Source organism: Peromyscus eremicus, chromosome 19 (genome assembly GCF_949786415.1).
Source record: "Peromyscus eremicus chromosome 19, PerEre_H2_v1, whole genome shotgun sequence".
NCBI classification, from domain to species: Eukaryota; Metazoa; Chordata; class Mammalia; order Rodentia; family Cricetidae; genus Peromyscus; species Peromyscus eremicus.
In genome coordinates, this window is record NC_081435.1 from 3,662,224 (window position 1) to 3,684,757 (window position 22,534).

The following is a 22,534-nucleotide window of genomic DNA, read 5'->3' on the forward strand; positions in this document are numbered from 1 at the left end:
AACGATTTGATTCTCATAGGTGTTGATCTTAGGAGCTGATGGTCAGAACCCAAGAAATACGTCATGCGGAGCTAATTAGACTTTTATGAGTGTACTACACAGTGCCTTCACGATAATGAACATTTCCATCTGGCCTGGGAGCAGACACAATAACCAGCCTTATGTAAACACTGAGTACCATCCACTCTCATCTAGTAGTTCTTTCTGCTGCCTATGAAAGTTCCCTCTAAACTCTCCTGGTCAGTACTCAGGTGAATGCTTAAGATGGAGGATCCTTTGTAGTTCCTTGGAGTTTTTCTGGGCTTCTCTGAAGTCCACATCCCCCTCTGGTCCTTTCAGCTCTCAGCTCTCAGCTCCATTCCTTCAACCCAGAAGGTTTGTTAGATTTTGACTTTATTTCCCTTCCCTAATGAGCTCTGAAGACTTATGCAAGCATCCCCTTAATGCCTGTCTGTCAGGGAGGGCTGCCCTTTGCCCCATCCCCTTGTGGGTTGTTTAATGAGCCTGGCAGTGGTGGCGCGCCTTTAATCCCAGCACTCGGGAGGCAGAGGCAGGCAGATCTCTGTGAGTTTGAGGCCAGCCTGGACTACCAAGTGAGTTCCAGGAAAGGCGCAAAACTACACAGAGAAACACTGTCTCGAAAAACCAAAGAGAGAGAGAGAGAGAGAGAGAGAGAGAATGAAATTTAACCTTTGGTACCTTTTTATGGCCAGAAGAGAATTATTAGCTGGACCTCTATTTAAAAAAAATCAAAAGAATCTCCCTCAACCCCAGCTTATGGCCCACAAGATGTATAAATCACATTTGATAGATGCTGTGTAGCATTGCCCTCTCCCTGAGAAACTTAAGAAAGGGATGACTCCATTGCATTGCTTAAGACGAAGCATTTCGCTGTTTTGTGGAAACACTTCCTCAGTGTCAGTTCAAGGGAAATGGCCACCACAGATGATCGTTATCAATAACCAGGAAGTAGTGTGACACCGTCAGCAGAGGCGAAGATGCTGGGTTGAGTGGGAGCCGCTATATACGTGGAGGCGCCTGCCTGGGAAGCAGGCTTGTTAGAACTGCCTGGCCAGGAGGATTTGCTGTACTGACATCATTTGGTGTGATGTTGAATGCTAACAGCTCTGGCAGCCTGCCGCTGGCTGCCAAAGTTTCCTTGGCATTTTTCATGTCCCTCCTTGCTTTTGCTATAATGCTGGGCAATGCCGTGGTGATTTTAGCCTTTGTGGTGGACAAAAATCTTAGACATCGAAGTAATTATTTTTTTCTTAATTTGGCTATTTCAGACTTCTTCGTGGGTAAGTTATGTGTTTTTATTTCAAATAATCTTTTCAAACTATCATTTATTTCTGAAACCTTAAATTCTTGTTGCTTTGGAGATTGTATAGATTGGAAGGGACTAAGAAGAAAGGCTAAAGTGTTAGAAATCTGCAACGGGTGTTTATGCCACTTTAAAGAAATTCTGTGCATATGGCTAATGGGGGAAGTTTTATCTGAAAATAGTTTATTTTCTTTATAGGCTAAATGAGTCCAGAATAGTTCTAGAATTATTTAATGTTATGGTTAGCTTGTTTTCAGAGCTATTTTCTAATATCTTTAGACTTACAAGTATTCTTTCCTAAGTAAGTTGGTTTCCTTTGCATCCAGTGTGGAAGTAACAGAAGTCATATGTCTGCGGGAAGCCAGTATTGCCAGGAAGTGGGGCAAGCTACGGACAGCATGTCAATGTGCTGTGTAGCACGGACTCGTACACACCCAGCAATCCGCTGCTCTGCATACAACAGAAGGCCACAGCAGCATGTGACTGCGAGAGTGCACAGAAATCAGATTCCTCTTCCACTGAAAACATTTTTAAAAATTTGTTTTCACTCCCTTATCGTTACGGCTTTCTGTGAGCCAATGCTGTGCCTGCTGGGCTGACGAGGCGTGTTCTCCTCTCTCCACAATGCCCATCACAGGGTAGCTACAGGACTTCAGATGCGTCTCGCAGGAGCTCCCAGGAGACTTTCTCTTGGTATAGCCACATTATTTTCCTTCATGGCTATGTAAAGCTTGTGTTTATATTAAAATACTAATTAGAGAATGAAACTCAGAGGATGCTCCAAACACCGTGGTTGCTCAACCAATGTTAGTCCCTTCTGTTTTGACTTCTTGACAGGTATGTTCAGACTGAAACTGAGTTCACCAATATTTGTGTCACACACAGTGCTTGCTATCACAGCTGCTCACTCTATACTGTTAGGTAACCAGAGTCACATTTGCTCTACCGGACAGCTTCTTCTGGAGGTCACCTTTACCACGCACTTACCGTGCAACAAGAAATGGGGCAGATCCTGAGAGCCTTGTGTAGTAAGAGCTGAACTTTCTGCCAGTGTGCTCTCCTTTGCTATCCTCTGAGGTGTGTGCCTTGACTCTGAGCCTGGAGGGATGCTGAAGGGGAGGTTTTCTGCAGCTCTAAGTCAATGAGTTTGTCTCTTCCTTCAGTGGCATAGAATGTAAGGTAAGTTCACAGGATGTTGGAGTGCGGAGTGCTGGGAGGCTCCATGGTCACGCACTGAGTGCTGTGGATGCTCAGGGGAGAGATGAGGCACACTTGGTTACAGGATTGTGGCATCCCAAGAGCAACCCTGAGGTCAGATAGGATTTCTACAGTTAGAGATGGGGAGAGAATCCCCAGAATCAGCAATGGCAAAGGTACACGTCATTGCATGTGTTCTCCTGAGTGTGCACTGCAGGCTGGCCGAGTATGCACTGCAGGCTGGCCGAGTGTGCACTGCAGGCTGGCCAAGTGAGTGTGCACTGCAGGCTGGCCGAGTGTGCACTGCAGGCTGGCCGAGTGTGCACTGCAGGCTGGCCAAGTGAGTGTGCACTGCAGGCTGGCTGAGTGAGTGTGCACTGCAGGCTGGCCGAGTGAGTGTGCACTGCAGGCTGGCTGAGTGAGTGTGCACTGCAGGCTGGCCGAGTGAGTGTGCACTGCAGGCTAGCTGAGTGTGCACTGCAGGCTGGCCGAGTGAGTGTGCACTGCAGGCTGGCTGAGTGAGTGTGCACTGCAGGCTGGCTGAGTGAGTGTGCACTGCAGGGTGGCTGAGTGTACACTGCAGGGTGGCTGAGTGAGTGTGCACTGCAGGCTGGCCGAGTGTGCACTACAGGCTGCTCTTCAGATGGTTGAACGGAGGAAGCAAGGGCTGGAGCTGGATGTGTGGTGAAGACCCCTGACAGTGACGTTGGTGTGGAATGGAGCTCACCAAGAACAGGAACGGCAGGCCACAGGTGAAGGGAGCCAACCAGTCTAACTGTAGCAGAAATTGGACCCGGGGTCCCATGGTTAGGAGTTACATTGGCCGTGTGTGTGTGTGTGTGTGTGTGTGTGTGTGTGTGTGTGTGTGTATTGTGTGATTTAAATCAACAATTTTCACACTTCTGTCTTCAACATTATCTCTCCAGCTAACATTTCAGCTAGATACGGGTCCTTACACACTGTTCTCTGTGCTCACCTTACATGTGTAAATTTACAAGTGTGTACAAGCACAGACAGCAGTCCCTCACTGTCTTCCTCCTTCACAGAATTATATTACCTTTAGGTAACACTTAGATTTAAAAGAGATGATGCACTTTGACCCAGCGAGAGTGAGGCCCCGATGACTCTGGCACTAGGGAGGGTGAGGTGGAGAGATGAGAGAGCCTTGGACTGGGAACTTTCAAACCGAGGTGGTTTCAGATAAGAACGAGTGTCTCTGTCTGGTTTGAGGTAGGCAACAAAAAGGCATCTCCATTCAGGGCTTAAGCCAGGAGATGTGGCCTGCCTCCGAGAAACGGCCTGTAGGTGTGGTTACTTAGTAGAGTTGGTGGTCCCCTCCACCCACATGTGGGTGGGCAAAGAATAGCTTTGTTTCTGCTGAGAGATGTCCTAAGCAGGACAAACAGGACTTTTTTTTCTTTTGATAATATGTGCAGCGAGACTGTCTCAAAAAAAAGTGTGCATGTTATCTGTGTGTGTGTGTGTGTGTGTGTGTACAAGCTCCTATGTGCATGTGTGTGGATGTGTACATGTGCATGTGAGAGCAGGAGACAACCTCAGGGGTCACCATCAGGAGTACTATCACCTCCTTTGAGGTAAGGTTTCTCAATGGCCTGGGACTCACCAATTAGGATAGACTGTCTGCTTGCTAGGAGAGTGCTTTACCAGCCGAGCCGTCTCCCTAGCCCAAGAGCCTCTTCCCATCTGCCAGACTTGTCCTTCACATTTCCTCTACCTGGACAGCTTCTTCTGGAGGTCGCCTTTACCACGCACTCACCGTGCGACAAGAAATGGGACAGACCCTGAGAGCCTTGTGTAGTAAGAGCTGAGCTTCCTGCCAGTATGCTCTCCTTTGCTATCCTCTGAAGTGTGTGCTTTGACTTTGAGCCTGGAGGGATGCTGAAGGGGAGGTTTTCTGCAGCTCTAAGTCAGCCATTTGTTATTATTATTAATACTACATTTATTTTGCATTTATTAATGTAGTGTGTGGGTAGATGTGGGTATTGGAGTGGGTGAATGGTGTGCCACAGCATGCACATGGAGGCCTGAGGGAAGTGTCCAGGAGTTACTTCTACCCACCATGTGAGTCCAGGCTTGGTGGCAGGTGCCTTTATCTGCTCAGCCATCTTGCATCCCTCCATCCCCAAATTACTAAGCCAGCCATTCTTCATGGTTGGGAGTGGGCTCTAGAGCTGTGGGGTGATGGCAAGACGGACTAGATCTTCAGATGCATTTGGACTGTGGTCCCTTCTTGCTCTGGGCACTCCTCTTACAGGTTTCGGAACTAGACCCTGTAGAGACTAAATTTGGGGAAGCTGAGTAGCTAGGCTGAGTTTGTTAGTGGAAAGCAAAGATAATAGAGGAGAGGTTGTGTGCCTGCTGGACCATCTCATTGTGCGCTAGCTCATCTGGACACTTTCGTTGTGGGTTGGATGTGAACAGCCCCTCACAGCCCATGTGTTTGAACACGTTGTCCTTGGCTGGTGATGCTGTTTGGGAAAGTTGTAGAACCTGTAGGAGGAGAAGACTTCCTGGAGGAAGTATGTCATTGGGGACAGGTCTTCAGTTTGATATCACAGTCTCACTTCCTGTGGACCCCTGACCCCTGACTGTGGACACAATGCTCCAAGCTTCTTCATAGTCCCACTTGTCTGTGACCTCTGTACCCCTTTAACTGTAAGACAAAATTAACCCAGCCACTCTTGAGTTCCTTCTTGTTTAGCACTTGATCACAATAATGAAAAAGTAACTAACACACCGTGGCTATAAATATAGATGTACATGCCTATTAAATTGGTACTGTGAGGCCGGTGTTCCCATCTGTGGGCATTTATATCCTGATCAGCCATATGCTGGATGATCAGGACAGTCTCTTCAGAGGCAAACTGTGGTTGATGCCAGCAGAGCCTGAAACAATTATTTAGGATGGGCAGAGTTTTAAAAACATGCCTTTATACACCAATTCAGGTCAGGAGTTGTTCTCTTGGCTTCTGTACACATCTGCTCAGACTACTATGACAAAATGCCACCGACTGGGAAACTTAAACAACAGGAATTTGTGTTCATACACTTCTGGAGGCTGAGACATCTCAGGTTCTAGCAAACTTGGTTCCTAGTGAAGTGTCCTTCCTGGCTGCTTTTCTCTTCATCCTGCTCTATGTGTGAGAAGAGAGGCAAATTCTGTGTTGTCTCCTTTTGTGTGGATGCAAGTCTACTGAATCTGAATCGGGGCCCACCTCATGGCATCATTTACCCTTAGTTTTTCCTTTAGAGGTTTGGTCTAGCTGCTCCGAGAGGCTTCTGCATATAGAACAGGGAGGAGCGAGCAGCGTACAGTTTACAGCACCCTCTGCACTCCCTGCCGGGAGATGAGTCCGAGTCAGCAGGATTCATTGAGGTCGGCAGTTCCTCTTACCCTTTGTTTGCTGTTGCTTAAGGAGGACATAGCAGCTTTCTAGCTCAGACAGAAGGGCAATTCCAGACTGTCATCGATTTTAAGGGAAACTGGGCTTCCCCACTGGCCTCAATTCATTCATGTAACAGTTACACACTTCAAAGCAAGTGAAGAGACAGGCAGAAATTCTTGCCCTCACAATGCTTCTGTTTCTACCAAGCATGGGACCGGGGAGACTTATACACAACATAACTAAGTAAAAATATGTTGCATTTTAGAGGTGACAATTGCTGTTCAGAAAAGTACAGCAGGATGAGAGTGGGAGGGGGTGGGGCGAGGCAGAGGAGGGATTTCAGTGTAAAAGCTGGGGCTCGCTGGGAAAGACACCTGACCAAGCAGAAGGAGCTCTCTGAGGGAAGACTATGCCAAGACAAATCAAGTTCGAGGATGTGAGGTGTGCAGTGCATATGAGCCAGAGGCTGGGCGAGTGGGCTGGGAGGAACAGCAGGTGAGGGGCAGGAGGAAGGGGGGCAGGGGACAGGGGACGGGGAGGGGGCAGGGGCCAGGGGCCAGGGGCCAGGGGGCAGGGGGCAGGGGCCAGGGGGCAGGGGGCAGGGGGCAGGAGCCAGGGGCCAGAGGCCAGGGGCCAGGGGGCAGGGGGCAGGGGCCAGGGGGCAGGGGGCAGGGGCCAGGGGCCAGGGGCCAGGGGGCAGGAGCCAGGGGCCAGAGGCCAGGGGCCAGGGGGCAGGGGGCAGGGGCCAGGGGGCAGGGGGCAGGGGCCAGGGGCCAGGGGGCAGGGGGCAGGGGACAGGGAGCAGGGGCCAGGGGCCAGGGGCCAGGGGGCAGGGGGCAGGGGGCAGGGGCCAGGGGCCAGGGGCCAGGGGGCAGGGGGCAGGGGGCAGGGGCCAGGGGCCAGGGGCCAGGGGCCAGGGGGCAGGGGGCAGGGGCCAGGGGGCAGGGGACAGGGGCCAGGGGGCAGGGGGCAGGGGGCAGGGGGCAGGGGGCAGGCCACTGCACAGCCCATGGGGCTTTTCCTTGCCTTTGTTCTCATTTCTGCTCCCCTCTTCCTCTCCAGCTCCCTTAGCACTGTCTTTTAATATCGCTTGTTTGACTTGCTCACTCCTGTTTAATCCCCTTGCGAAGGCTCACTGTGCTGGCCATGGAAAAGCCCTTGCTCTCACTTAGCAAAATTATCCAGGAGCAAAGTTTCCTAGCAGTCTTGGCAGGAACACACGGGAGCAGACCTGCCTGAGAAGTATTTCAGATGCACGTCTCTGAAACTCTTTGGAATGAGCCACAGACATCACCATTGTTCCATAGAGAGAGGAACTGAGAACAGGCCATCTGTACCAAACACTGCGCAGAGCACAAGGACGCAGCAGGGTTTTACCAAAGGCGTGGGATTGGTGTGATGACTCAGTCTTTCCACAAGCATGAGGCCCTGGGTTCAATCCCCGGCAGCCACCTATGAAGCTGAGCTGACATGTGCTTGTACCCCCAGTGCTGGGGAGGTGGAGACAGGAGGATCCCTGGGTTTGCTGGCCCGCCTGACTTAGCCAACCCAGAGAGCTTCAGGCTCAGTGAGAGACACTGTCTTCAACAATAAAGTAGAATGAGAAGGGTGACTCCCATGTGGTCTTCTGGCCTGTGCACTGGTGCAGACACACACACACACACACATACACACATGCACACACACACACACACACACACGCACACACACGCGTGCACACACACGCGCACGCACACGCGCACACACGTACACATGCATGCACACGTGCACCACACACATGCACACGCACACACACATGTGCACACACATGCACACACACGCACGCACACACACCCTCTCCCAGGAGCACACTAGTGTGCCCTAAGGCAGCTAGTATTTAAAAGCAGCTCCTAGAAACCTTAGCACATCCTTCCTCTTTCACAGAATTCAGAAAGAAAACGAAGGAGAGAGTAGGCAGATCTCTCTTTAATCTTTAATCAGTTGTGTCTAGTGACCACCCACTTCTCCTGGGGAAGAAATGAGTGTAGAGGTGGAAGTGTGCGTGTTGAAAGCCACAATGATGGACTGAAATGAGAATGTCTTCATGGGAGGTGTTTCACCTCAGGTAAACTTGGAGCTCTACTTTCTGTCATAGTTGACCCTCTTGACCTCAGCCTCCCAGCCTGATGATGTCAAAGTCACTTCAGGGAAACTTACTGATCGTGGAAAGCATGGAGTACAGGGTGGTAGTGTATGCCTGTAATCTCAGCCCCAGACCTGGACGAAGGCTAAGGCAGGAGGATCACTGTGCCCAAGCTACACAGTGAATTTGAGGGCAGCCTGGGCTAGACAGTGAGACCCTGTCTCAATAAACCAAACCCTACATAAAACCACATCCCCCCGTAACTGAGACGTGAAGCTAGCAGGCTGTCTGAACTATGCATGGGAATGGTTGACAGGTTTGGTGACACAGTCTTGTAATCCCAGCTACTGGGGGTGCTGCTCTAGGAGCACTCGAAAGTCCCAGGTCTGCTTGTACTACAGAGCAAGTTCAAGGCCAGCCTTGGCAGCTTTGTTCCGTCTCTGTCTCAAAATGAAAGCAAAAGCAGTTCTGGGAGTATAGGCCATGGGCAGAACAGTGGTCTTACACGTGGCTCTGTATCTAGTATCACAGACACTGACCACCCAGCTCGTCCTCCCGAGGTGTCTCCCATCTGTGTGCAAACGCAGGTACAAACACCATGTTCTGCCATCCTCGCCACAGCCTGGAAACATCCCCGTGGGGGGGGGGGGGAGAGAGAGAGAGAGAGAGAGAGAGAGAGAGAGAGAGAGAGAGAGAGAGAGAGAGAGAGAGCAGGGCTTGTCTCCTTCTGCTCCGCTTTCATTTCTTCCCCCTTACTATTGTTCTTAACGATGAACAAATTACTGATGCAGAGCAGGAGGAGATCTGCAAGAGCCTGATAAAATGTAAAGACACTCAACAGAATCAATCAGGTTTCAGCCACATAAAAGATCACATCCTCAGCAAGCAGTGACACCTGTCTGATGTGCCAACACAGTAAAAACCCCTGGAACCAAAGGAATGACAGCCCAGCATAGTCATTCCTGGGCCAGCAGCATCAGCACTGGGCAGTCACTGTGGTCATTGTCATGGAAGGCTGTAGCCACTTAGGAGTTTTGATCTCAAATTGCCTCCTTTAGAACCCACCAGCTGACTGGACCACGCTTTGTGTCTTCTTTCTCAGTTGTTAGGTTCTTTACCTGTTTTTTGTTTACTCTTTGAGACAAGGTCTCCTTTTACTCCAGGCTAACCTCAAACTCACCATAGCTCTCCTGGCTCAGGCTCCCACATGCTAAGACTGCAGCCACGTCACCACACCGGGCTCTCTAATTGTTAAACCTGCCCGCTTCCTAACTCACCAAGCTTCCATAGGCATGCAGTCAGAGGATATTTTATTGTGTGTTTTTAAAAGTGAGATCATATTTGTTTCATTTAATTTCTTTTTCCTTTGTGAGATGATACTTGTAATGAATGGGTAGTGTGATTGATGCTGACATTCGGCCAACAACACGCATCAGCTCACACATCAGCTGTTATTAAGTTGAATGCACAGGACATTGCGAGGCCAGTGTAGACGTCAGGAACACAAACATTTGTTTGTTTCAGGGTATTAATCTCCAGGAAAGATAAACGAAATGGTGGCCATGATATCAAGCAGAAATGAGTAATAGAGAAAAGGGTCAAAATACATAAGGGCTGGAGAGATGATTCAGGGGGTGCAGTGCTCGCTGTGAGAGCATGAAGATCTGACTTCAGGTCCCAGGATTCATGTAAACACTGGGCATGGCCTGCTTGCCTGTAACATCAACTCTGGGGAGCAAAAGCAAGAGGATGTTGAGGAGCTTGTTGTCCAGGCAGTCTGGGTTAAGCAGTGAGCCCCAGGTTCAACCAGAAATCCTATCTCAAAACATAAGGTGGAGAAGCAATTGAGAAAGCTATTCTGACATTGTCTTATAGCCTCCACATGTGCACCTGCCTAGGTGAGTGAACCTGCATCCACACATTCACATGTACATTCGTGCATGCACACACACATACACACACACACACACACACACACACACACACACACACACACACACGCACAAAAGAGACAGAGACAGAGAGAGAGAGAGAGAGAGAGAGAGAGAGAGAGAGAGAGAGAGAGAGAGAGAGAGAGAGAGAGGCGGAGGGAAGGGGACTGACTGGGAAGAGGAAGGGTCGAAAAAAATAACACAATAAAATACATTATTTAGCCAGGTGGTGGTGGCACATGCCTTTAATCCCAGCACTCGGGAGGCAGAGTCAGGCGGATCTCTGTGAGTTCGAGGCCAGCCTGGTCTACAAAGCGAGTTGCAGGAAAGGCGCAAAGCTACACAGAGAAAACCCTATCTCGAAAAAACCAAAACCAAAACCAAAACCAAAACCCCATTATTTTCGTGCATGATACTATCCTCATGAAACCCTTTATTGTGAATAACTAACATGCACACAAACCTTTGAAAACAATGGCAGAGTTGCCGGGAGTGTAAGTGATAAAGGGATCACCTGAGTCCAAGGGCTTCCAAGAGGCCATGGAGGAAGTGGACGCTTTGACGTGCAGTTCCATAGAGAAGAGGAAGTGAGGAGGAGAGCGGTGTGTGCCTAGTGTAAGGCCTGAGATTTGATCCCCAGCATAAAGACGTAAAAGAGGAAGACACTCTAGGAAGAACAGTGTTGGCAAAGAGGAAGGGATGGGAAATAGGGCCTGTGCTGCGGCAGGTGGCTCACCATGTTTGGCTTGGATCACAAAGAACATACAGATGAATTTTGATGGATCCAACTAGAAATGTGGTTAGGACGTGCACTTTGTTTGGGAGGTAATAAGAAGCCCTCACAGGTATGTTGTTTGTGGCAACTATTCTGAAAATAACATTTAAAGAGTGCATAGGGGGCGAAAACTGAGCATTTTTATACATAACTTTGTTGGCACGACATCACTACAACAAAATATTCGAGGCAATGAATTTAGAAAAAAAAAATTAGATCATAGTTGGACAGTTCAAATCCAAGACTGGGTGGCCTGTTTCTTTGGCTCCTGATGGTGGCAGATGGTGATAGTTGGAAGCATGTGTGTGAGTGAGCGCTCACATCTAGAACCAGGAATGGGGGAAGACTGACAGATGTCTGTCCCACACCTTTATTCTGTGCATGCTCCAGTAACCTAAAAACCTAAAAGTCCAGAGGCCTCCCCATCTACCATGCTGAAGACCAAGGTTTTCTATACATGATAACTAAGCTATTTTTAGTGAATTCTGACACGTCATTCTGTGGCATGTCCATCAGAATATACCTTTTTGTAATCAGTGATGCGTACTGTTTTAAACAATTTAAAATTTGGTTATGTATTTATTTAGTGATGTGTGTGTCCATGCCACAGCATGCTGTGCTATGCATGTGTAGGTCAGAGCACATGCAGAAGTTAGGTCTCTTCTTGTGTCACGTGGGTAGAGTGATTTGTCAAGCTTGGTGGTAAGCATCTTTAGTCACTGAGGTGTTTGCTGGTCCAACATTGTTTTTTAATTCATTTTCTCCCTGTACAGGTATGATCTCCATCCCTCTGTACATCCCTCACATGTTGTTTAACTGGAATTTTGGAAGTGAAATCTGCATATTTTGGCTCATTATTGACTATCTTTTGTGTACAGCATCTGTCTACAATATTGTCCTCATTAGCTACGATCGATACCAGTCAGTTTCGAACGCTGTAAGTTACAAAGTTAATTCATTTTCCTTAGAAGATTATATAGTTGGAAACTCTGGGTCCCTAAGCCAGGCACATATTTCTGTACTGGGAATATCGGGGATGAATTCAAGGGATTTGAACACATTTGAAGCTCTTTGTCCTTTCGATAACCGGCCTAAAGTCCTCACTGGCTTTTACTCTGTGTGAGCTGGCTAACTCCCCCTATGGGTGTCTGAAACGGGAGGGAAGGGACCAAAGAAAATTCACGATTAACTGGGAGAAGTACCAGACTGAGTCTTCAGTAGCTTGGATGTCTGTGGGTTTATACCCACGGCCAAGTTGAGACCCCAAATATTTTCCTCAAGATAGAACTTTGTGGGCAACTAGAAAGAACCCCAGCGTGAATGGGTGAGAAAATCAATCTAAACACAGAAGAGAAGACAGGTATTACAGCGGGCCAGTTTAGGAGGCGTGACGAGGAGGCTGAACTTAGCCGAATCTGGGGCAGCCTCATGGGTGAGCTAGAGGCAATTCTTCAGCAAGATAAATCTCTTAGCAACAGAACGAAGGAGAAAATAGGGCATGGGTAGGAAGAAGCCACAAAAATGTGGGGCAGTGATTTGTGGTCTTAAAAACAACGGAGGAGGAGTGGGTCTGGGGGAGGGGAGCTGGGAGGAGCAGAGGGAGGGGAAGCTGCCACTGGGATATAACATATGGGAGAAGAATAAACAAATCTGTCTCTCTGTCTCTGTCTCTCTCGTGTTTGTGTGTGTGTGTGTGTGTGTCTGTGTGTGTATGTGTGTGCCTGTGTGTGTGTCTCTGTGTGTGTGTGTTTGTGTTTGTGTGTGTGTGTCTGTGTGTGTATGTGTGTGTGTGTCTGTGTGTGTGTGTGTGTGTGTGTGTGTGTGTGTGTGTCTGTGTGTGTCTGTGTGTCTGTGTGTGTGCATGGTGGAGGTCAGAGAACAGCCTCAGCTGTTGGTCTTAGCTTCACCCTGCTTGAGACAGGGTTGCTATGTTGTTTTTCCACTGTGTAGACCAGGCTAGCCTGTCCGTGCAGTTCTGGGCTTGCTTCTGTGCCCGACTCCTATCTCTCCTGGGGAGTGTTGGTGTTCCAGATGCACTACCGGAGTCTTGCTTCACACGGGTGCCAAGGATCTGAACCCAGGTCCCCAGGCTTGCCGACAAGTGCTCTCCCCCGTGAGCAGCGCCCCGCCCTTGTTTGCATCCTTTGCCCTTCCTTTACTCCTGGATCTTAGGATCTCAAAGCTTTGGGAGACTGTTGCACGATCTGCTCTGCTAATGCTAAGATACAGAAATAAGTATTTGGGGAATGACTTAGGTGGAGGCAGAGCTGGAGATCCACGGGTTCTGTACTGTCGACCAAATGCTGAGCTAGCAGTGTTGAGAGGACGCAGGAGCTCCTGCCTGGGAGGACCTAACACAGAAAGAAATTAGATTAGATAAAAGGTAAACTGTTGGAACAAAGAGATTCTAAAATACTGCTGCTCAAGTAGTATTTTATAGACACATTTCCTTTACTCTCACAGAATTGTCTGGAAAAGATAGAAAGTTCCACTCCAGGAGGTTACCCCGGAACCTCCCAGCCCCCACATTAACTGGGTGGCCTTGCCTGCAGTGGGCAGCTATTCCAGCTTTGATGTGGAAGCACTACCCCCATTGAGGCTTTGGTGACTGTCACGTCTACAAGGCCTACAAGGCAGAGCCGAGAGAGGACCCCTGAAGACCCAAGATCCAGAGGGGCCGGCTCTCTTGGTTCCTGGATCCTGGACTCTGGAGGTAGACCGAGCAGAGTTCTCCAGAGAACACCGCCGGACTGCGCTACGTCTTTCCCAGACCCTGCAACCTATCCCTTCACTTGTAAGTTACCCCACAAAATAAACTTCCCTTTTAACTACGTGGAGTGGCCTTAATAATTCTACCAATATCTGGTGCTCACGTGAGGCTCGAACCCACGACCCTGAGATTAAGAGTCTCATGCTATACTGACTGGGCTAGCTGGTTGTGGTGGTGCATGCCAGTAGGATTTGCTGAAGGAGGCAGGCAGAAGGCAGTGGTAGGCCGTTCTTCCTGTGACTCCCTGGAGCTTTAGGGCGTGGAGAGCTCCAGGCCGCTCCAAGCCCCTGTCTGGTGGGCACTGCTCCAAGCCCTTCTCAGTGCCTCCGCAGGGTGCCACCAGGGACAGTACCCTGCAAACTGTGGAAGCCCCGGGCTAGGGCGGGGAGCTGGCACTCAGGGAGGAGAGGAAACTTTTCACTCACAGCGGCTTTCTCCTGGTCTGAAGGCTAAGCTTGCCGGAGAACTGGGACCAGATGTAGCTGCTCCCTTTTTTGGGATTAGAACTGTGGAGGTGATCCCTGGTTATAAACAGTTGGTCCCCAGGAGTGTGTGTGTGTGTGTGTGGGGGGGGGATTTTACAGGAAAGAAGAGACAGGGAAGTGTGGTAAGTGCAGAAAGTGTGCCACAGCAGGCCACAGAGGAGGCTGAGGGCGGAGGCCACCCAGGCCTTTGGAATTTGCCTCACGTGAGCACCAGATATTGGTAGAATTATTAAGGCCACTCCATGTAGTTAAAAGGGAGGTTTATTTTGTGGGGTAACTCACAAGTGAAGGGATAGGTTACAGGGTCTGGGAAAGGTGAAGCACAGTCCGGCGGTGTTCTCTGGAGAACTCTGCTCGGTCTACCTCCAGCGTCCAGGATCCAGGAACCAAGAGAGCCGGCACATCTGGATCTCAGGTCTTCAGGGGTCCTCTCTCTCTCGGCCCCGCCTTGTAGGCCTTGTAGGCCTTTTAGGCGTGACAGTTACCAAAACCTCAATGGGGGTAGTACTTCCAGGTCAAAGCTGGAACAGCTATCCACTACACTTGCCCTCTATAGGTCAAGGAGCAGCAAACATTTGTTGTCCAGGGGCCCAATAGTAAATGTTCTCAGTTTTGTAGTACCTATCATGTTCTCAACTCTGCTATAGCACAGAGTAGCCCTAGATGATTTGTGGGGTGTGTGTGTGTGTGTGTGTGTGTGTGTGTGTGTGTGTGCACTTTAGTTTTGTTCTAAAGAATTCTCTGTCAGTGAAGGCTGCCAATTTGCTAAGACATAGGGGACTGGACCTCCATTCCTAGGAACAGAGCTGAGTGCAGGACAGACCCTACACGTGAAACAGTGTGAACAGTGGCAGGACAGCTGAGAGTGCATTGTACTTGGTCGGGATGAATCCAAGACTCCTGAGCACTCCAGCAGTGTTAGTGGGAAACTCGGTTTTGCTGCAGCTGTGAGTAGAGGACATGGTGGCAGGAAACGGGGAACTGGACCCGGGAAGCAGACATTTTGAAGACCTTAATTTTGAAAATGAAACTTCAATGCAGATGGCCACGATGTTGTTCAGAGGTGTCTTCTGGAAGGGCCAGGTTTTGTGTGGTTGTACCAGCAGTGGGTGAAGCATTTGAACAGTGGAGACAGACCACAGCTGGAGGGAGTCATGGACCAGCAGTGGGTGAAGTGGATGAGCAGTGGAGACAGACCACAGCTGGAGGGAGTCACGGACCAGCAGTGGATGAAGTGGATGAGCAGTGGAGACAGACCACAGCTGGAGGGAGTCACGGACCAGCAGTGGGTGAAGTGGATGAGCAGTGGAGACAGACCACAGCTGTAGGACGAAGGTGGGGTGAGAAGATTGTTCTTTACCTTCAGATGAAGAAAGAAGCTTGACAATGAACTCTAGACTGTGAGAATAGCATTGGAGGGACTGGCTAGGGATCCGTAGCGAAGGACCCTGGTCTGTGCTACTAAATACAGCAAGAATTAACTCTCTCCTTGCTCTGGAGGCTACAAGTTTGATACCAGGGTGGCTGCCACGGGGATGACCCCTCTCTGAAGGCTCTAGGAAGACCTTCCATGTCTTTCTCTTGTCTTTTGACGTGACACTTCACTACAACCCCTTCTCTGCCATCATGTGGCCTTGAGTGAAGGCTGTAAACCTGGAATAGGATGGGTACCTAGGTCCCCACCAGCACAATGTGGACTGCATGACAAAAATCTCCACATGAGGATGAGTAAAGGGTGGCAGGCTGCTCAGACATGTACCTCAACAGCTAATTGTCCACAGGCAGAAATCAGAAGGAAACTTGGGTCTTTTACTTTTTCTCTTCTTATAAGGACACCAGTCATTATTGAATCAAGATGAGCCCAAGTCCAATATGATGTCATCTTGGCTTGATTATATCTGTCAACACCATATTTCCAAATAAGGTCACATTCACAAGTACTTGTGGATAGGATCCAATATAACTGATTTGGGGATGCAATGCAGTTGAATACAGCAACTCATCTCATTAGTAATACCAGAAAGTTCCAGTGGGCCTCCCCATCTCCCAAATGGAACATGACTGACAGAATGTTTGGCTTTTTTACTGGGGTAGGGAAGGAGGCAGGGCAGGGGGCAATATCGTGAATAATGTACATGTTTTGTAGATGGTGAGACTGATTTCATAGAGGCCACTCCAATCAACTGGGTCTGGGTTCCAGCAATGCTTGAACTGTCATCTGTCAAGAATGCTCCCAAGAGATGAAGATATGATGAGACTGGCATCCTCTTCTCAAGTCCCTTGGATGTCCATGATCTCAATCGACCTCATGCATAATGAAAGAGAGAGGGCATCTCTAGCATATTGCTTTATACCATTACAAAGGCTGAACAGAGCAATTAAAAAACTAAGTGCAGTTTTATGACCATCTGGGTTTGTTCCCATCTTCATAACCATTAGACTCAGAGCAAGAGATGTATTAATTAGTGTCACGAGAAGGAGAAAGTAAAAGAGTAAGCTGTGTGTGGAAGCTTGTGGTCAGTATTGTTTTGGCCAGCTTACTTCTGAGCTTACTTCCAGAAATGCCAGGAGTTTGGTGGTGGTGGGGTCACATTTCTTTACAGTTAAAGAAACAACGTTAAAATGACCACTTGGCCCTTTCTGACAGCCATTGGCATGCATGTGCACTAACTAAATCAAAGGGCCACGCTGCTTCTCTTTAAAAATGTGAAACACGCACAGTGAGATTTGAAAACTCACAGAAAATCAGAGAGAACAAGAGGAGGTAGCCTGCACCTCTTCCTGTGAGAACACGGCAGAGCCTGGGACGTTTGTGCTGGAAGGAGGTTTGCAGATCTCGCAGAGTTTCAGAGAGGTTGATGCCCACAGTATAAAAACACACAGAAACCTCTCTCTGCACTGGCTGCTCTTGTAGAGGAGCCTGATTTGGTTCCCAGCATCCTCACTGTGGCTCACAACCACCTATAATGTAACCTTGGTCCCTGGGGACCAGATGTCCTCTCCTGACTTTCCGGATCACCGCACACGCATGTGTATACATACATGCAGGCAGAACACGCGTACACATAAAAATCAATAAACGTAAAACCAAACCGAACCCAAGCCCTCCTGGTTCTGTGACCGTGCACCGCAGGAGACAGACGGGAGAGCCAGCTTAGGGGCAGCCCAGGCTGTGCAGTGAGTTCAGGGCCACACTGGGCTAAAGCGAGTTCTTGCCTTGAAAATGAATGACCAGGATGTAGCACTTTCCTGGCATGTGCAGGGCCCTGGATTTGATATCTTGGTTGAGATACTTATTCCTGATAGAGAATGATTGGTCTTTACATGCCTTTAGGTTTTCAAGGTACTCTTAAAGATTTCAGGTTTGACACAAAGATCACAGAGGGTAACACTCACTCACAGAACCTAACTTCATCTTTCCTTGTGGAAGCCTGGCCTTTCACCATCAGGAAGCCATATTCGGGCACATGTGCACATTCGCGCGCGCGCGCGCGCGCACGCGCACACACACACACACACACATACACACACACACACATACACACACATACACACACACACACACACGCACACACACACACACACACACACACACACACACACACACACACACACACATTGACACTTGCTGTAGTCATGTCTCTCAGCATGGCCTGTTGTCAGCTTTGGCTATGATGGAAACACTTACAGACAGAAGTGCCCTGGGAGTGTTCAGAAACACATAGCATCTCTCCCACATGCCGAGTGCCTTTCTGTTTGTGCGCAGTCTCTCGGGAGCGGGGCAAGGGTTATTTCTGTCGTTGGCCTAACCCTGGGCTTCCTGTGTGAACTGCTGAGTATATTTCTATTCTTCCTGAGTGTCAGAATCAGATAATTCATGACCTTCAGACTTTTTAAAACGGTGACTATGGTGTCCTATAATGTGTGACACGTGCTTCTCCACGCGTCTATTGATATTGAATTATCCCAAAGATACATTGCTCTCATTGATGAACATCATCCCACAATCCATCCACGCTGGTGCATTCTGACACTGACTGCTTTGTTTCATTAAAGAGAAAGCTGTCACGTTCTAGGCTGCAGATGGAGGACATGGTGAGTGTGTTCAGTTTCAGTAACTGTTAGAGTCAGGAAAAATTCCTTCCTTCCTTCCCCCTCTCCCTCCCTTCCTTCTCTTTCTTTCTGCATGTGCACACATGTGCACATACACTTGTGTGTGCATGCATGTGGTGGCCAGAAGTGCCATCCGCCTTTTTCGTGTATGTATATGCGTGTGTTCATATGTGAGCAGGTGCCATGTGTGTGCAAGTGTGCATGCAAGTGTGTGTAGAAGATAGAAGACAGCCTCAGCTATCATCCTGAAATGTGCCACCCACCTCCTTTGGGACAGGGTCTTTCTTTGGCCTGGCGCTCACCCATTAGGCTAGCCTGTCTGGCAGGAGGCCTCGGGGACCCCCCTGTCCCCACCACCGTGTGCTAGGATGACAGATTCATGCCACCACACCAGGCTTTGGGAAACTTGCTTATCTTAGATAGTATCCATGGCCTTGCTGTGGCATTCAAAGCTTCACTTAGAGCTTTTCTGTTTTCTCTGGAAATTTATTGAGAAAGTTTCCGCCTTGGCTAAGGTTCTATTGCCCTTGATCTCGTGTCTGGGCGAAAGGCGCAACACCATGTTAATCCATGTGGCTCTTGCACATCCCTGGAACTTGTGAGTGCCTGTGGGATGCTCCATGTATTCTCATTGAAACTAATTTGTCTGTTTCTTTAGGTGTCTTACAGGGCTCAGCACACTGGCATTGTGAAGCTTGTCACTCTGATGGTGGCCGTTTGGGTACTGGCTTTCTTGGTAAACGGCCCGATGATTCTGGCTTCACATTCTTGGAAGAACAGCACTGACACAAGGGAATGTGAGCCTGGCTTTGTTACAGAGTGGTATGTCCTTGCCGTTACATCGTTCTTGGAATTCCTGGTCCCCGTCATCTCAGTGGCCTACTTCAATGTACAAATTTACTGGTGCCTGTGGAAGCGCGGGAGTCTCACTAGGTGCCCCAGCCACGTGGGGTTCGTCTCCACCTCCTCCAGTGACTCTGGACCCTTACCCAGAGCTGGCTTGGTTTCCAGAACATCTCTTCCTGCATTGAAGGAATCAGCCCCACCCCTTCACTCAGAAAGTCCTAGAAGAAAGAGCAGTCTCCTGGTGTCCTTTAGAACTCACATGAACAGCAGAATCATTGCCTTCAAAGAGGGTTCCTTCTCCCACTCTGAAACCTGGGCGCTCCACCACAGGGAGCACACAGAACTGCTCAGGGGCAGGAAACTGGCCAGGTCGCTGGCCATCCTCCTAACTGTGTTTGCCATTTGCTGGGCTCCCTATTGTCTGTTCACAATTGTTCTTTCAACTTATCCCGAAGGGAAGCGCACCAAATCAGTTTGGTACAGCATTGCCTTTTGGCTGCAGTGGTTCCATTCTTTTGTTAATCCATTTTTGTACCCCTTATGTCACAGACGTTTCCAGAAAGCTTTCTGGAAAATATTTTGTGTGAAAAAGCAACCCGCACCATCACAGAACCGGTCCATATCCTCATGAGGACAATGACATTGCTTTGTCAATTTCACTCTCTACATCGTCCAGATGGACTTGAGCTTCCATCTTGCTCTGTGTTCTCCAACAAACAGTGCATAAAATATAATGTTTGAAAGCTTTAATAAAAACTCTGAACGGGGCGCACACTGTCAACAACAGTGTGGTGAACGTGACAAGTTCACGGCTGCAGAAGAACCGATAATTTCCTCGGTCCTCATCACCCACTACCTCTTCCCTGTTTTGTGGATCTCAATGTAACAGTGACTGTGGAACTCCTGTATTCTTTCTGTGTTCAGTGTTTTCTCCAGGAGTGTCAGTTTCTTTGTGTGTGTGTGTGTGTGTGTGTGTGTGTGTGTGTGTGTGTGTGTGTGTGCAGGTGCCTTCAGAGGCCAGAAGAGGGTGCCAGAACACCCAAAGATGGAGTGACAGGCAGTTCTGAGCCATAAACCATGGGTGCTGGTGACCAAACAGAGCAGGGAGAGCTCTGAACCGCTGGCCACTGCCCCAGCCCCTAGTCTCTGTTTTCCATTTTCTAGTCACACCGCTGTGTCTAGTTTGAACCATCATTCCTTAAAGAAGCACCGGGCAAGCAGGTCCATGCAGGGGGTGGGAGCTCTGGTCAGTGGGTGGGTGAGTTCAGGCTGCAGTTGGCAAAAGCAGCATTGGAGTGACCCCAGGTCAGCACATGGGTATTTCACGATCCCAATAGGAAGGAGGTGCGGCATGTCAGCTGTAGGACAGGGCGGTCACCCATGTTTGAAAGATCAGCTTGATCTATTTTTTTCTACCCTCCTTACCTCCACATCACCTAAAACTTACCCTGGTGAGACAGTATGGGTGAGAGAGGAAAGCTGAGCGGATGAAATGACCATATGGTCAAACCACCCTGGCTGTGGCATTCACTCAACTAGCAGATGTCAGCAATTATTTAAATAAAAAAATTATGTGTATGGATATTTTGCCTGCATGTATATCTGTGCAACATGTGTGTGCCTAGTGTCAGTAGAGGCCAGGGGTGGGAATCAGATCCCCTGGAACAGGAGTCACAGATGATCATGAGTCACCATGTGGATGCTGGGAGCTGAACTTGGAGCCTCTGAAAAAGCAGCTAGTATTCCTAATTACAGAGATATGCCTCCAGTCTCAAGATGTCAGTAATTATTAGAAAATATTATTGTATTTATTTAGTGTCATTAATTATTGTGCCTAGTGTTTTGCATGTCCAGACTGTAGTGTGTTTCCTTTATTGTGCACTGTGTGTAGATTAACTTGACTGATGATTCATATTTTATTCTTTTTATGGTATTTTCCCTCTTTTACTCTTTTCTCTTTTTGAGACATGATTTTATTGTATAATCCATGATAGCCTGGAACTTGTGATCCCCCTGGCTTTGCTCCAAAGTGTTAGGATTATATGCACAGCTACTATCCCTGATGGACTTTAAACAACTTTATTTCCCCCTCTCAGCATTTTATGCTGGAGTTATCATGAAATTTCATTTTATCATTGTTAACTCAGTTGCCTCTATAAAACTTTGTCAAGAATAGTTCTGTATCTTCTCAGGGTTCTTATACAACTTAATACTTTTTATATTCCTTAGTTTTTTTTTAACCTTTTTGCATTTTAAATTAATTTTCAGGTTAGTATATGAAGTGCTGGATTTCATTACAGCATTTTCATACATGCGTGCTCTTACATGTTGTCCTCATTAGATCATTTAAAACTTTGACTTATTGTAAACACTAAAATATGAAGATATTTAAAGCATATGAGTACCCAGAAATGGACCTAATTTTTTTGTATGTTCACACCTTACATAAGACAGGTACTTAATAGTTAATATAAATGATAAAATATCTAATATTTAAGCTATCATAAATGTACAATTCTCCCCTAAGTTTCTATATGTAAGTTGTCACTCTAAACATTTATAGATGAGTAATTTTGATTTTATGTGGTTTCTAATGTAGCGATCCTATTGAAACTTCTCTCAGCTGGGCCTTGGGCAAAGCTTAGCTACATAATCAAATGCGTTTTCTGAAGTATATAAAGGGTGATACACGTAGTTCATTCAAAGATGCTGTAACGTAAGACATTGACATTTCATCATTAAATGGAAATTACTGCAAACTATCTATGATACAATACTTTAAAAGTCACATTCATCATCCCATTCTTATTTGAGGTGTTGATGAGTGAGCAATGTGTACTTCGAGAGTAAGGGAGCCACTCTATAAGAATTTGAAAAAGAAACACATTTCGATGGTGCGTGGATGTACTCCACAAGCACATGTTTATTGAGAGTCACTGCTGTAGTGAAAGAGTCACATAGTTCTGTGCTGAGGCGTCAAGAGGCTGGTGCACACCTGTTCTCTCCTGGAAGGTGCCCAGCTGCTAATGAAATGCAGTCTGTATTGCTGAGGATGAGAGGCCATACGGAGCAGAATCAAACTGTACCCAAGGGTGTCTTAGACCAGTCAGTCTCTAGTGGACACAGCAGTTTCCTGGAGGGGTGCTGTGGGCCACAGAAATATGAAGCAGGAATTCAGATGACTATGGCAAAGGCTAATACCTGGAAGAAGCAGGGCTCTTCCAGAGGAAAAAGCCAAGCCTCAAGGAGTCTTGGTGATATTAGCTCATATATACATATACATATATATGTGCATACATATATATGTATATGTATGTATGCATTAGCTGGTTTCTGCGATGATTTTCTTGTGCACTATGGCAGCTTTCCCAATTGATTCTTTTCCTAAGAGCTTCTAAACAGTGTGGACTGATCATTTCTTGGGCATATACAACTAAGGTATTTGGATACAGTCACGCAGGCAAGGCTTCCTGTTTCCAGGCTTTCTGATTCTTTTTAGCATTAGAATTCAGATATCTGCCTTCTGCAATTATCGCACACAAAACCAGGGCCAGCTCCAGACAA

At 48.0% G+C, this 22,534-nt stretch overlaps 1 protein-coding gene across 2 annotated transcripts; it reads left to right on the plus strand.

Moving 5' to 3' along the window:
- The first annotated feature begins 1,108 nt into the window (after positions 1 to 1,108).
- Hrh4 (histamine receptor H4) lies at positions 1,109 to 19,601 on the plus strand. 2 transcript variants are annotated; one of them, XM_059246675.1, is made up of 3 exons: positions 1,109 to 1,305; positions 13,018 to 13,047; positions 18,917 to 19,601. In XM_059246675.1, exons 1-3 carry the CDS (start codon positions 1,109 to 1,111, stop codon positions 19,599 to 19,601), a joined length of 912 nt encoding a protein of 303 aa, XP_059102658.1. The 2 variants fall into 2 exon arrangements, with proteins under 2 accessions (XP_059102658.1, XP_059102657.1); XM_059246674.1 differs by lacking the exon at positions 13,018 to 13,047 and adding an exon at positions 11,530 to 11,693 and having other exon boundaries at positions 1,109 to 1,301; positions 18,783 to 19,601.
- The last annotated feature ends 2,933 nt before the right edge of the window (positions 19,602 to 22,534 follow it).